Consider the following 14,873-nt stretch of genomic DNA (forward strand, 5'->3'; position numbering starts at 1 on the left):
ACAAAGCCCTAGAGGCTCCATACCATGCTTTCTTCCTGCCCCTCAATCCTTTGTCATCCAGCCCACTCATTGCGTCCTGCCATTCACGCTTCTATCCCCCCTAAGAACTCCCCCCCAAGGGATGGGTGTGCCCGCTCTTGACCCCCTTGTCCCTTCAAGTACCGCCAACCAGTGAACCCCCTGTAGGGCGGTTCACTGCCCCACCCCCCCCTCCAAGGGGTCCCGGTCCGCCACGCTCGCCAGCAGTCACACTCTGGGACACCAGATAGCCTCGTTCCACAACTTGCTCACCACATCCCTCATCTCCATCATGTAGTAAGCATTGCCCAACTGTGACAAGTGCACCCCGTTGTCCCTAAAAACTAACGGCTCCGCAAGTCGAATCCCTTCATGCGCAATTACTTTAATGTCATTGTCACCACAGTAAAGTCTCATGGCCCTGTTGAGCTTCCTTCGAGCCTTCTCGATCGCCCCATGCTTCATAGCCCCTCTCCACACTTTTCTGGGGACCAACTCCGTCCAGGCAATGCAGGTCCCTACAAGCCTGCTTTTCAACACATCCAGATCCCGTTGCATGAGTTGCAAAAGAGCCAAACCGGACAGCTGCACAAGGTCGTTCTCCCCCAGATGTATGATCAACAAATCAGGGCATCCCCTCTGTGGGACCATCTTCGCGAGCCAGGGCAGTAGTGCCCCCCATCGCATGCCACCCTTGCCCCACCATTGTACCTCGTGCAAATGTCCTTTCAGTCCCAGGTTACGGCCGTAAACCTGTCGCTCCGCATATTTGGATGCCCAATGCACGAAAGAGTGCCCAACAATCCACGTCACTGTCTTACTGCCCGGTCCACCCACGCAACCTACGAAGAAAAAGATGTTAGAAACAGGAACACAACGACATGCTCAACAACAACCGACAGGCAACCCTCACTTCCGCACGTACTTCTCGCAACAGCGGGACTTCCAAAGCCCAATCCTCCTTATCCTGTCCCAGGACCACCCCAGCCTGGCTGCAGCTGTCGCAGCCCCAATCCTGAATGAATGAGTCCCGAACCCAGATGCATCCAGTCCCAGACTCCGCAAAGCCTTGCGCAACACTGCCAGCAACTGGCCCGCCGTCACTCTCGCGCCAGATGCATGAACAAAAATCTCCCCCCGCTCCACACTCACCGACCTCAAGAAAGACCGCCACTCAAAAACCGGGCACACCACCCCGCCCTCAGTCTCATTCAGCCATACCCATTTACCCCTGCCCAACTGGTCAGTCTTCGAGCACCGCAACCAAATCCCCAGGCGGCCCCCATCCACCCGGACCTCTTCGAACAACCAGCCAGACATTCTCCTCGAACCCAACAACTCCGAAACCCGAAAAGCCCCGAAAAACATCCACACCATACACAAACGGAAAAGGCCGGCCTCAACCAGGTCGTAACAACAATCCGGCAACACCCCAACCAGCCGAACCAGTAACTCAAAAGTGATTGCCTCACGCAGCCTACCCCCCCACTCCCACGCTCCCTGCCCCAACCCCGCAACATCCTGCTCACGATCACATCCTTGGTCGGATCAAACCCCAGAAACAGCACACAGTAAAAGGATATCCCCGCCAATTTACCAGAGATCGTAGCCGCAGACAAACCCCTGTCAACACAAACCAGCACGAAACGTCTCAGCCCTTGCCTCACATCAGACTCAGTTCCCACCACACTGTCCACGTTCCAGCCCATGAAAACACTAAATTCCGACCATGCCAAACGATATGTCCTCCTCGTAGTTTCAGCCAGCGAACCCTCCACCAGTCCAATCATCCTCATTCCCCCAAGGCCCAGATGCCGGCCGGCAGCTCGGTCTTGCAAGTATCCGCTCCCGGTGCCAGGCGTCGAAACCGCTGCCACTGCGAACGAGACAAAGCATCCGCAATGTCATTATTCGCTCCAGGGACATGCTTAGCCCGAAACACCACATTCAACCGCAGACAGGCCAACATGAATCTCCGCAACAGACGCAGCACTCTCAGGTCCCGAGCCCTCTGATGATTCACCAAATCCACCACAGTCATGTTGTCCACATGGAAAAGCACAGACCTGTTCCGAAACTCCTCCCCCCAAACCTCCAGCGCCACCAGCAAAGGGAAGAAGTCCAAAAAGGCAATGCTCCTCCCCTGTCTCAACCAAGGAGCCGGCCAGACCTCCGCACACCACCTCCCGTCCCAGAAAACACCAAACCCCGCCGAGCCAGCCGCATCGGAGTAAATTTGGCATTGCCAGACCGCCCTCTCCTCATCAAAATCCAGGGACACACCATTGAAATCCTGCAAGAAAGTAATCCATGTCCTCAAGTCTGCCCTCACTCCCATGGAAATCCTGACTCTGTGATGTGGAAGTACTGCCCCCGACATGGCCATGCCGAGCCGCCTGCAGAACGTCCGTCCTGCCCGCACTACCCTACACGCAAAGTTGAGAAAGCCGAGAAGTTTCTCAACTGCCCGCAAAGGAATCCGCTTCTCCCCCACCGCCCAGTCCAGGCATGCCAGTATCTCCGTCACCTTGGCCGCAGGGAGGCGCGCCATCCATTGCACCGAATCCAACTCAATCCCCAGGAAAGTGAGGCAACAGCTAGGACCATCTGTCTTCTCCGGCGCCAGAGGCACCCCGAAATGAAAGGCCACCTCCTGGAAACGCGACAGGGCCCTGCCGCAATCCCCGGAGTCCGCCTTCCCCAGAAAGAGGAAATCGTCCAAGTAGTGAGTAACCTCACGGCACCCACTGACCCGGACCATGACCCACTGCAGAAAAGTGCTAAAGAGCTCAAAGAGAGCACAGGAAATGGCACACCCCATGGGCAAAACCTTGTCCACAGTAGATGCCCCCCCCAAACTGCATGCCCAGGAGCGAAAAATCCGCCGGGTGAATAGGCAGTAGACGGAAGGCCGACTTGATGTCGCATTTCGCCAATTCCGCCCCCGGACCACAAACCCTCACCTGTCGGATCGCATCGTCCACTGACGCATAGAGCACCCTAGAGTCCTCCTCCGCAATAAAGTCATTCACTGACCTGCCTTCCGGCCAAGACAGATGGTGGATCAACCTGAACTCCCCCTCTTCCTTCTTCGGCACCACCCCCAACGGAGAGACGATCAGATCGCTCAAAGGCCAGTCCGGAAACGGGCCAGCCACCCTGCCCTCCAACACCTCCTTCTGCAGTTTCGCAGCTACAACACTCGGCAGTTCCTTCGCTGATCTCAAATTGTCGGCCCAACGTCGCTCCCTAGGACCCTGATAGCCCACTCTAAAACCCTCCGTGAAACCCCAGAAAAGCCGCGCAGCAGCCTCCCGATCCGGGTAAAAAGAGAGCCAAGGGGCCATCGCCTCCACCCTAACCGGAGTAGGCGCCCTTCTGTCCAGGGTGCCCACGCCCCCTAGCGTTCCTCCACTGCTCCGAGGGCGTGGTAAGGGTAAGACACTGGGTAAGGGAATGCTTCCCACCGCACTTGGAGCACTCGTGTTTGAATTTACAGGGGTACCGGGAACAATACCCTCTGCTGTAGCTCCAACAGACTCCCGCGGAAACACCTCCCGGCTTGGACTGTTGCCCAGAGATGATGGTGCTGGGCACAGAGCCTCCCCCCGCCCCACCCTGGGCGGGACGCAGCTGAAAGGACCGATACACCACCGGCAGGCCACTGGCCGTATGCGTGGACGCCGTGGAGTGCGACGACGCCATCCACTGCATCCAAAGTTCCTGATCCACCTCCCCCAGCACTTCTCCGGATTCACACTGACCCTGGCCCGAAACTCCTCATCGTAGCGAAGCCACGCAAACCCCCCGAACTGCATCTGGGCCTTACGAATGACATCCATGTATTTGAACAGCGCAATCGCCCTATCGAAATACTTCTGGCAATAGACACTGGCAAAGATTAAGAAAGCCGACGTCCAATTCTCCATCGTCACCGGCACCCTAGGGCGCCGAGTCAGCTCCCACTCCTCCTCTTTGGACCCCTCCTTCGCCTGCACCTCCCTATGGAGCAACTTAAAGACGTCCACAAACTCATGCTTCCAAATCCGCTCCTTCAACTTCTCCGAGAGGTGCGACCCCAGCGGGATAGCCAGCCCCATGTATGGCAGCTTTTTCGGGACCTTCACCCCTTTGTCCTCCTTCTCCCCAGCCTTGTCCGTCTGCACCCCCAACGTCACCAACTTACCGTCCACCTGTTTACCCTCCGCAGGAGGACTGCCCGATGGCTTCTCCCCCCCCCCGCACAGACCCATCACCAACCCCCACAGACCTGCAAGGCCTCTTGCGCCCCTCCCTCCTCCGGGGACCATCACCCCAGCAGCCCACCATGCACCCTCACCTGTGAGCGTCTCCGTCCGTCCCTCGGGCCGTCGTCTGGGCACCGGCACCTGGGCCACCGTCGTCCGAGTCTTCGTCCGCGTCGACGCCGGGGCCTGTAAAACACCAAGGTCGCCGTTGTCCGCAGCGCTCCCTAAGCCTACCAAGTCATCCCGCACCTCCCCTTCCTCCAAGTCATCACTCTCCGTGCCATAATCCAATTCAATCACCGGTTCCTGATCCACACGCACAGTCTCAACCTCCTTCACCGCTCTCTTCACACCTTTCTGCACACCCTTCCGAACTTGCACACCCACATCCACACGCGCCGCAGGGGCCCGAGCCCTCGGTGGAGGGACAGCCGCCGCAGACTGCCCTGCTACTTCAGTCCTGCGTTTCGGAGCCGTCTTGCGCTCCGCCAGGCACCCCAGGCTCTGCCAGCAGCCGCCGGCTTGGATCCCCTCCCACCCCTCAGGTCGCTCCAGCCTGAGTGGGCCCCGGCACCATCGGGCCTCAAAGCCGTCCCGGCCGTCCCTACACCTGCCTCAGCCTTCTGCGGAGGGGGGTCCTCCACAGACTTCTTGGCCCTGACCCTCCTGAGTTCCTCCTCCTTCTCAGCCTCCCGTTCCTCCTCAGAGGTCGGGGAGGGGCACTCATCATACTCACGGTGCCAAACTGCACTCACCCCGGCCCCGGACTGTTCAGCCCGCCTGGCCTCCCTAATCTGCTCCAAGATCCTCTCCCCCCTAGCTCGCTCCTCCCAGGAAGCAGCACCCCAGATCTGCGGTGGTGGGGGCGGGCAGTAACCATCAAAATCAGCCCCCGGGGGGAAGAAACCCCCCTGGTAGAAACACGGGGCCCAGCCGGGCCCTCCAGGCATAGGAAACATGGTGGGCCGACCAGCCCTACTCCCCGTGGCCTCCACCGCCGCCTGACCAGCCGGGGCGGGTGTGCCCGCCCTAGACCTAGTGGACAGGTCGATAGGGGCCACCTCCCCCAGGCCCCCGTCCTCCCCAGTGATGACCCTCGTAAGGCCAGCCCCAGTGATGGTGGTAGAAGCCTGCTCCCCAGACCCAGATGCCATGGCCCCACCCGGGGCTCCCTCCACCCCCAGAGCAGGCCCAGGAGAAATGTCCTCCAGCCCCACCACCTGCACGGCACCAGCCGGCACCTGCAGGGGGTCCATAAATGAAAACGCGGGGGGCGCGGGCCCCACAGCGGCCCCAGTCGCCCCAGGCACGAAGTCGATCGGAGGGAAAACACGCGGGGGCAGGCTCTTGCGCTTCCCGCCCCTCGCCGTGTCCCTGGGCGCTCCGCCCCCCCTCCGCTCGACACCGAGTTCAACCGTGTCAGGCTCATCCTCCTGACACGCAACCACCGCGGCCGAGACCCCGGCCGAGGCAGCACTTGTGCCCCTGGTAGTCACCACCCACGCTTGGCCTAAGACCCCCGGGCGAAGCAGGTCCTCCCGCCCGGCCCTCGCAAGAAGCAGCAAGGCCTCCCGGACATCCTGAGACGAAATGCCCGACATCGTGCTGAAATGCACGCTTCCGGCGTGGGAATCAACCGGCTGCCGTTAGAGAACAGCCCCCGGCGCTTACCGGACCGACCAAAGACCACCCGACTACACTACTCGACCAAAGGCCCTAGCTAACACTAACCTCCCTTTTGTGACCCTCCCGATGGTGCCAGGCGCAGGAAGAGGAAGTTCCCTTCCTCCCCTGCGCTTATATCCCCCAACCCCTAACTCCTCCCTTTCCCCTACCTGGCCTATCAGCGCGAATGACCCCGGGGGAAGGCTAGTCTGCGACTTCGCTTCCCCCGGGGCCCGGCATTCTCTCCTCTCCCTCATGCACTTTCAGATCGGCACTCCCAGGTGAGAGAAAGGGTGAAGGGGAGGCGTCTGGGTCAGCATGGGAGGAGGAGGGAGGGTCAAATGGGACCAATAATGGGAGGGTGATTAAGAGTGCTTGGTACAGTCCGGGAGAGGGGGGGAGGGTAGGGAGAAATGGGACCTGAAAGAGAATGTGGTGTAGGGGAGAGGGGAAATGAGGAAGAAGGGAGGATAGGTGTGAGTTACTTACAGGGACTGAAGGTCAGGGCATGAACTTTAGGGGGAGTGGAATAATTAAGAGGGATTGGAGAATATGCCACAGTGCCTGACTGGTAGGGCAATGGGGGACATCAGTCGATACCTCTGGGTCTAGCCAGCGCTATATAAAACTCTCAAAATAAAAAATAAATACAAATAAATAAATAAATGGGACGAGGGTGGGGTGTCCGAAGCCATCAAGTGTTCGCTGAGGAGGAGGACAGGTGCTTTCTTCCTCCAGTGCATTTCCACGGGCAGAGAGAGGCAGTGGAGGCGTTGCTGTACCCGGATTCCTTTCTATGTGAGTAGAAAGATATACATTGAGCTGTGCACTATGCCTAGCAATATGCTGAACGCTCAAAAATTTTCTTCCTTGACAATAGCTTTCACTTCAATTCACTGCCGTGAGGCAATAATGAGAGAAAACTCACAAAAGGCCCTCTTACACCTGTTCTAAGGCCGCCTGCCTGCAAGGAAGCACCCAGACTCTTCTATAAAAGGTATATGCGATGGCTCTTTTTTATTTTTATTAATTTTGTTGTTGTACACGGTTCACTAAAAAATAACGGAGAGAAATGTGCCTTCGCACCAGTTTTCCAATGCCACAACTATTGCTTTCCAATGCTTGTATCAACCTCCTGTGAACCAGTGGAACTTGTAGCCTTATGGAGCTGAAGTTGTATTGGTTTATCCAAGACATCCTTCAATCCCAGTCACCCTGCTTGTAGGACCCTGCAGGGCACAGGACCTTAGCCCATTTGTGTGGCATAAGAATTGGCAATTTTCAATTCAGGCAACAAAACTTTACTGAAACTAGATCCGCGACCAATGCTTCCCACTGGACGGTCAGACATTATTCAACCAGTCCTGAATGTTGGCCACAATGGTACCTTTAGCCTCAGGTATCAAGTGAGGCGAAAGCAGACTATGCCACACTGGTGGCATTCTGATATCACCATCGCCTCTGAAGCTGGATCGCTGCCCACATTCACTGATTGAGGTGAGGAAATGTGAGCGAACTCACTTGTAGCATTTATGAGCGAAAAAATACTTTAAAAAGCTGAAAATGTAATATGATGTGGTGGATGAAGTGCTGAAGTGGGAAGAGGTGAAGTGGGGTGATTACCCTCTATCCTTCCAGCCCCACCAGTCCAGACTCTGCACGGGTGTTGCTACCCTGTTGGAACGACTTTACAGCTTTCCAATTACTAAAGCCTGTGTCCTGTACTTTCCATGTTTCCTTCCTCCTTTGAGAAGTAACATCCACTAAAATATTTTCCCCATTTCCCCTTTTGTATAATAAAATACAACTCTCTAAAATGTATTCATTCCATCTCCGGGGATGGGCGAAAATGTATTTTAAATGCACAAAAGGCAAAACTTTTTTTTGAAAATAAATACATAAATGTGTAGTCTGCCAGCTGGCGACTGGGAAATTGTGCTGTTTTGCCATTTCCCGGCATGGGATGTTATAATACTGCATTTAAAACATAATTACCACTAATTAGCTTTTTGGAGATATTAAAACTAAACATTTTAAATCCTTTCCCTGTAACCTGATGTTTGTGTGTGTTTTATTTCACGCTTGTGTGGTCGCCTTTGGTTTACCATAACTGAGTCTCCTAGTAGTTCAAGGCGATTGATGCTGTAAAAGGGGAACTTAAAGGCTTTAATGAGATAGCATCAGACAGGCTGCCAGCGAATGTGATACTGTTGCAAAGAAGGCCATTTGTTCACCCAGTTTCTGCCGCCTGGGCTTGTACATCCCTTTCTTTAGCTGGGCCTGAGTGTTTTCTCATCTGTACAGTGCTTATCCACTTGCGCTGCATTCATTTCTTTTCACCAACACTGTATTCGTTCTTTTTAGTGGCATCCACCCAGGTGCACCATTAATGCGTAATGTGAAATCACAGGGCTCACTGCAGCATGTGGTGAGGGGCCCCTAAAACTCCAATACCCCACACATCTCCATATGTTTGAGGCTGAATTGAGCCCCTCCTACACCCACCCTCCCTGGAGGGTACATCCTGCTCTCTCATTGCGCCCCAGGCGCATCGTGCGTTATGACCCTGTGCACTGTACTCATGGGCAGATTTGCAAGCCTTTTGCGCCGCCGGTCCGTCATGTTGCGTGACGCACCAGCTGCGCAACCAGCTGAGTGAAATTTATAAGCACAGGTAAAGCCACCCTGCGTGACTTTACCTGTGCTTGTAAATATCGCCCCTTTTCACACAACACTTTGTGTGTAAGGGGCATGGCGTGGGTGTTCCCACGCCACACCCATGTCCACTGATGCATTTCCAGGTTTACAAGGAATCGTAAATCCGAAAATGTGTCAGATTGCTATGCCACCCTAGTGGTTGCGTAGCGAGGTGCAACGAGGAGAAAGGTTTTCATTTACCTCGTTTTTTTCCTCTTTCAGTGCTTGCTGCATTCTACAGCATGCATTGGAAAAGGAAATCACCTCAAATGATTGTTTTCATTCAGTAAGTTACCCCTTCCTGCACAAAAACAATCTCCCCACAATGCACGCATCCTTGCACCAAGGTGCAAGGGTGCCTGCACCAGCGCATAGCAGGAGTTTGTGCGCCAGGGCAGGGGGAAGCACTAAAATACAACATATTGTTGTATATATGTCGCATCCCTGTGCTCTGAAACTAATGCAGCGCGGGGCAACAATATGACTTGCCGCACCTCACTGCGTTAGTTTCTTGTAAATCTGCTCCCCAATCTCTGGCACTGATTTTAATCACCTGCTATACATCAATTTGTGCGTTAATTCCCTTACCAGCTATTCAATCACCAGTGCTTTGTTCTTGCAGCAGCGTCGCTTTCATTTCATTTCATTACATTCATTTACTTTCACTACTTTGATTCCCTTGCACAGTACGCTCCATATGTTCACTTGCACTGTGTTCTTTCACTTGCATCACTTTCATTTTTTCATGCTACATTTACTTTTTTCTGCTGTTTTCATTCAAAGCATTAGTCAATTGTCTTACTTTTATTCCTCGGCGTTGCACTCATTCACTAGCATCATTCACTACTATTGAGTTCATGAACTTACACTGGGTTCACTTTACTTGGCACTGCGTATATTCAGTGATATTATGAGGCTTATTTACAAGCCCCTTGCGCCGCACTTTGAACATGGGAAAAAGTGACGTACCAGTGGCGCAATAGGTTTGTAAATAAGCCCCTGTGTATTTTCCCTTACACTTGCTTACATTGCTGAATTCATTGAAACAGTGTGCACTCCTTGCCTACTATTCCATGCATTGCTCCCATTCAAATGGATTTTATGTATTTGCTAGCATCAAGCTTATTCGCTGACACTGTCTTCATTCACTGACTCTACATTAGTTTGCTTACACCAAATACCTACACTTGCACTGCAATCATTTATTGGGATGCATCCAGATACACACGTTTATTTCTTTCACATACACATCACCATCTACCCACCCACACCCACCCACCCAACCGTCTATCTATCTATCTATCTATCTATCTATCTATCTATCTATCTATCTATCTATCTATCTATCTATCTATCTATCTATCTATCTATCTATCTATCTATCTATCTATCTATCTATCTATCTATCTATCTATCTATTTATTTGCAACAAAAACAAGAATATAAATTCAGCAAATACTGCAGCTGAAACAGGTTACAATTGTCAAGATGATGATTTAGAGACATTGCAAACCCTGTATGATCTAGAGGGTAGAAATATTGCGCAAAATGAGTTACTAGAAAATCTTAGGGGCATATTAGCAACGAACTGCATTAAAGATCGTTGGGCGCGCTAAGTGCGATTTAGCTTAACGTCAGCTATCGCCGGATCAGATCGCCGAGATATCGCGTTATTTACAACGCTTATCTCCACGGCGATGTGAAATCCAGCGATAGCCTTGAAATGCAGGATTATCGCTGGGAATCCAGCGATAATCCTGCAGCAATAGGGGAATCCTTGCTGATAGGGATATGTGGATTTAGCCTCCCATGTCAAAGATAGGTTAGTCAGGAAAAATGCAGAAGTACAATAACAGCGATAACCGCCGTTAGCGCGGGTTTAAATATCGCGATGGGTGTCCTGGACCATATTGTAAATACAGAGAAGGACAGTTAGCGATCATTTTCAATCTGTTTTCACAGGGAACGCGTACTTTGCATCTCATTAGAGATGCAAAGTGAGGTGTGATCAAAACGGGAGCTGAATCAAGGAAACACGCGCAAGCCTGTCCTTGTAAATAATGCAATATAATTATCGCCGCTTTTCGTCCGAAAACAGACGCTAAAGCGGCGATAACTATATCGCCAGCCCTTGATGATATGCCCCTTAATATTTGTCAATGTGGAGCCTGTAGAGGTTGAGGACAGCATATACTCTCAGGCACCATATGGAGGCCTACCGCTGCGCAGTAAAATAATAGGACAGACACTCAGGATTACTCGTCTGGGCCGGAAGTCCTGAGCGACCCCGGCCCCTTTATTTATGATCTCTAGCCACGCCTGGCCAGAGAGTGAAACATTGTGTGTGGGTGCTTCACCCACCTTGGGTGAATAACTAGACCGCTACAACCCATCCCAAGTTAGTTTTTCAAACAAAGTAATAAAACATGTTTAACATACAAAGTCAGCTAGTCTCTTGCTAGGCCGGGGGTTCGGCCTGAGATTGTACGGATGCTGGCGGCCCTCTGGCTCTTGTCGGGGACTCCTTGGCTCTGATGACTTCACTGGACTTTGAGATAGAGTTTCATCCGGAGTACCCTCGACTGGATCAGGTTGTAGCTCGGCGGGTTTGACTGACCGGTGACTTGCTGTGTTCCGCCTGGTGAGGAAACTTCTTAAACCATGAGATGTTCCGTGTTATCACCTCTCCGTCCCGTTCCACAGTGACGGCCGTTCCGTTGGTTGACTTCACAGTCCACAGCCCTGGCTTATAGGGGGTTCGGCACTTTCCTCCGCTCCACCGGTTTTGTAGCAACACAGAACACCCAGGTGTCACTACGCAGCCTCGCGCCATTGGGCGATAACTTGCTTTGTCGTTGGTTTGCTGTCTCCGTGCTTGGGCACCTGCTGGGTCGTATGGCACTGGCCTCCAGTTGTCGGCCATGGGTAACATGTCTCGCCCAGGTCCTGTCAGCATGAGTGACCAGGGAGATCGTTGTATTGTACAGTGAGGCGTGCCGCGGTATTCTCTAAGGAACTGTTGTAGAGCAATTTCTGGGTTGGTGTGTTCGGCCATTGCTATGCGCAAGACTTTATTGATGGTGCACAAGAATCGTTCAACTTCGCCATTGGCTTGCGGCCACTGAGGTGTAATTCGGCGATGTTTGATTTCTAGTCGTGTCAGGAAGTCTTTGAACTCACTGCCTTGGAATGGGGGCCCATTGTCCGTCTTGATGATGTGTGGCAGGGCAAATAGGGCAAACGACTTCTCTAAAACTGGTTGCAAATTGCCGAATGCTGTAGACGGCAGAACTTCGATGATTGGATACTTGGTGTAACTGTCGATTAGGACGGCTGTGACTCTCCCATCGGGGAAGCTTCCGAAATCAAGGCTCACCTACGACCATGGCGATGGGGCCGGATCTTCGGTGTTCACTGGTGACGGGGTTTCGGAGTTACCTGTGAGTTGACAAGTTCTGCAGTTGCGCACAATGGTGTCCACGCTGTCCTCTATACCCGGGAACCACACGTTTTCCCTCATCCTTGACTTTATCCTCCCTATGCCTTGATGGCCTTCATAGGCGAGGATTGTTGCTCGTTCTTGCAGGCTTTGTGGTATGACGATGCGTGAACCCCTCAGTATGATTCCATTTTCCGCAGAGCTGAGTTCTTCTCGAACTTTCCAAAATTTTCCCAGGCGGGTCCTGTCAGGCTCGCTCCACCCTTGGATGTTTTTGAGGAATCCTTCCCATGACCTGTCTTTCAGAGCGTCAGATACTTGCTTGAGGATTATGTCCGTGTCCATGTGTGTCTTTATCTCTTCTATCGAGAAAGCTCGCGGGCACGACCACTAGGAGACCATGTTGACAAACTCTTCTGTTTTTGTCTCTTGATCATCATCTGTCCCAGTGGTGCATGGGGGATGACATGACAGGAAGTCGGCGGGGTTTTTGGCACCTGGTCGATATACCAGCTCCATCTGGTAATGATGCAATTGGATTGCCCACCTTTCAATTCTTGGAGGTGGGTGATGTGCGGTTCCTTTGAAAAACAGAGGAGAGGCTGGTGATCTGTTACTACTCTGAAGGGGTGACCACTCACATATAGGTGAAAGTGACTGCATGCCCATTTGATGGCCAATGCTTCCCGTTCTATTTGCGAATATCGGGCTTCCGTTGCTGTGAGTGCTTTACTCGCAAAGGCTAATGGGACCCAGGTCCCTGGTTCAGCTCCCAGGCCGACCGGGCTGGCATTTACCAGTAGCTCTGTTGAGCGAGTGGTGTCGAAGTACGCCATGGTTGTGCTGGCTAGTAAGGCAGACCGTACTTGTTTGAACGCCTTGTCTTCTTCTTCAGTCCACTGCCAGGGTTTTTTTTTTCTTTGTTAGGTGTCGCAGTGGCTCTGCAATTGTGGCAAGGTTCGGGATAAAGCGTACACAATATGTTGCCGTCCCCAGAAATCTTCTCACTTCGGAGGCGTTTGTTGTTGCGGGAGCAAGTTGGATAGCTTGTGACTTCTTGGGGTCTACCTTGACACGTTCCGAGCTAAAGACATACCCGAAGAAATTGATTGCCTTGCAGAAGAACTGGCACTTCTCTTTGTGAAGGGTCACACCATGTTCTGCCAACCGCTGAAGAGTGGCTCGGAGTCGACGGTGGTGTTCTTCAATTGTCGCTGAGTGGATGAGGATGTTGTCTCAAACATTGAGGACTCCCTGAAGCCCTGATAGGATTTCCCTCACAGTGTTTTGGAAAAATTCTGCAGCTGAAGATATTCGAAAATTCAATCTTTTGTAGCGACGAAGCCCAAGGTGGGTCGAGAACGTGGTAATATACCTGCTTTCTTCCGCGAGTTTTAACTGATGATATCCAGCGTTTAGGTCTAATTTCGAGAACCATTGTGAGCTGTTGAGGTCGGCTAGGATGTCATCAACCATTGGTATTAAGTGTCTTTCTCTTTTTATGGCTTGGTTAGGCATCCTCATATCAATGCAGATTCGGATCTTCCCTGGCTGCTTTGGCTTTTCACCGATTACCATGGGGGATACCCAGGGCGTTGGGCCTGTTACCTTTTCGATCACTCCTTGTTGCTCTAGTTTCAGGAGTTCTTGCTCTACTAGTGGCTGGAGATGGAAAGGGATTCGTCGGTGTCTTAGCGCAACAGGTTGTACTGCCTTATCTATATGCAGTTTTACTGGTGGTCTCCTTATACTCCCTAATGCTTTGAACAACTGTGGAAACAAATCCAGAATGTCATCGGTTTGGAGAAGTTTCACTGCATTTCCAAATGCAATTAAATTGAGGTCTTCGGTGGTATGACTCCCTACTAATATATCGGCTTCTTTATCAACAACATGGAATGTTGTTGTTACTGCTTGGGTCTCCGATTTCACCTGGACTGTCATCTTTCCTTTCAGGGGAAGCGGTTTCTGGCTTCCGTATGTTAGAATCCTGATTTTGGACGGGGTGAGTGGCGGTCTCGGGTTGAGCTTTTTGTAGTGTTGCGACCCCATTACAGTAACGGTTGCTCCTGTGTCGATCAGGCCATTTACTGGGGATTCATCAATCTCAATGTTGCACTTGGGTTGCGGTTGTCGTCTCTTTTTGAGGTCGCCTGCAAACGATACAAAATAGCATTCTTCGTCTTCTTCCGCGGAAGAGTCATCCAGGCGCTGGTTGTGGCGAGTGGAGGTTCTTGTTGATCGTGAAGTTGTGAGTTCTTCTAGCGATAGATGTCTTACAGCTCCTGTCGGTGTCCTCTTCCCTGGATTGCCTCTACCTCGCGAACCTCCTCAACCCACGCTCGCGAAGTGGTTAGGGATACCACACTTGGTGCACGTTTTTTCCCCTCGCCGGGCAACTGTCTGGAGGGTGCTCTTCTCTCCCGCAGTATCCACACTGTGTCCGTCGCGTTGTCCTGGTGGGCCACCTTCCTCGCCCACCACGAGATGGTGTGCGAATGGCGTCAGCTCGCTCCGCCTTGACGCTGTTTGCTCAGTTTGTTGGTTGAGCGCGGTTTCCATCGCATTTGCTCGGATGTCTGACAATTCGTGTGAGTTAGCGAGGATCAAAATGTCTTCTAAGGAGATGCGGGGTTGTCGAAGTATAAGTGTCCGCAGTGTCTTGTTGCGGCAGCCTTGGATGACTTGTGCCGTCACCTCTTTGGTCTAATCATCCTCAGTGCATGTGTTTGCTAGTTCTCTGAGGCATGCATGATAGGTGGCCATTGACTCTCCTTCTCTTTGTCTGGCTTGCCTGTTTGAATCGC

General features: G+C 52.4%; 1 protein-coding gene across 1 annotated transcript; it reads right to left on the reverse strand.

The window, feature by feature from the left end:
- Nucleotides 1-246: 246 nt before the first annotated feature.
- LOC144826142 (uncharacterized) lies at nt 247-12,411 on the reverse strand. Its single transcript, XM_078684535.1, has 2 exons — nt 12,066-12,411; nt 247-860 (listed from the first exon to the last, which is right to left on the reverse strand). The coding sequence occupies exons 1-2, from the start codon at nt 12,409-12,411 to the stop codon at nt 247-249; spliced, it is 960 nt and encodes a 319-aa protein (XP_078540661.1).
- Nucleotides 12,412-14,873: the final 2,462 nt, after the last annotated feature.

Source organism: Lissotriton helveticus, chromosome 3_2 (assembly GCF_964261635.1).
Source record: "Lissotriton helveticus chromosome 3_2, aLisHel1.1, whole genome shotgun sequence".
Taxonomy (NCBI): Eukaryota; Metazoa; Chordata; class Amphibia; order Caudata; family Salamandridae; genus Lissotriton; species Lissotriton helveticus.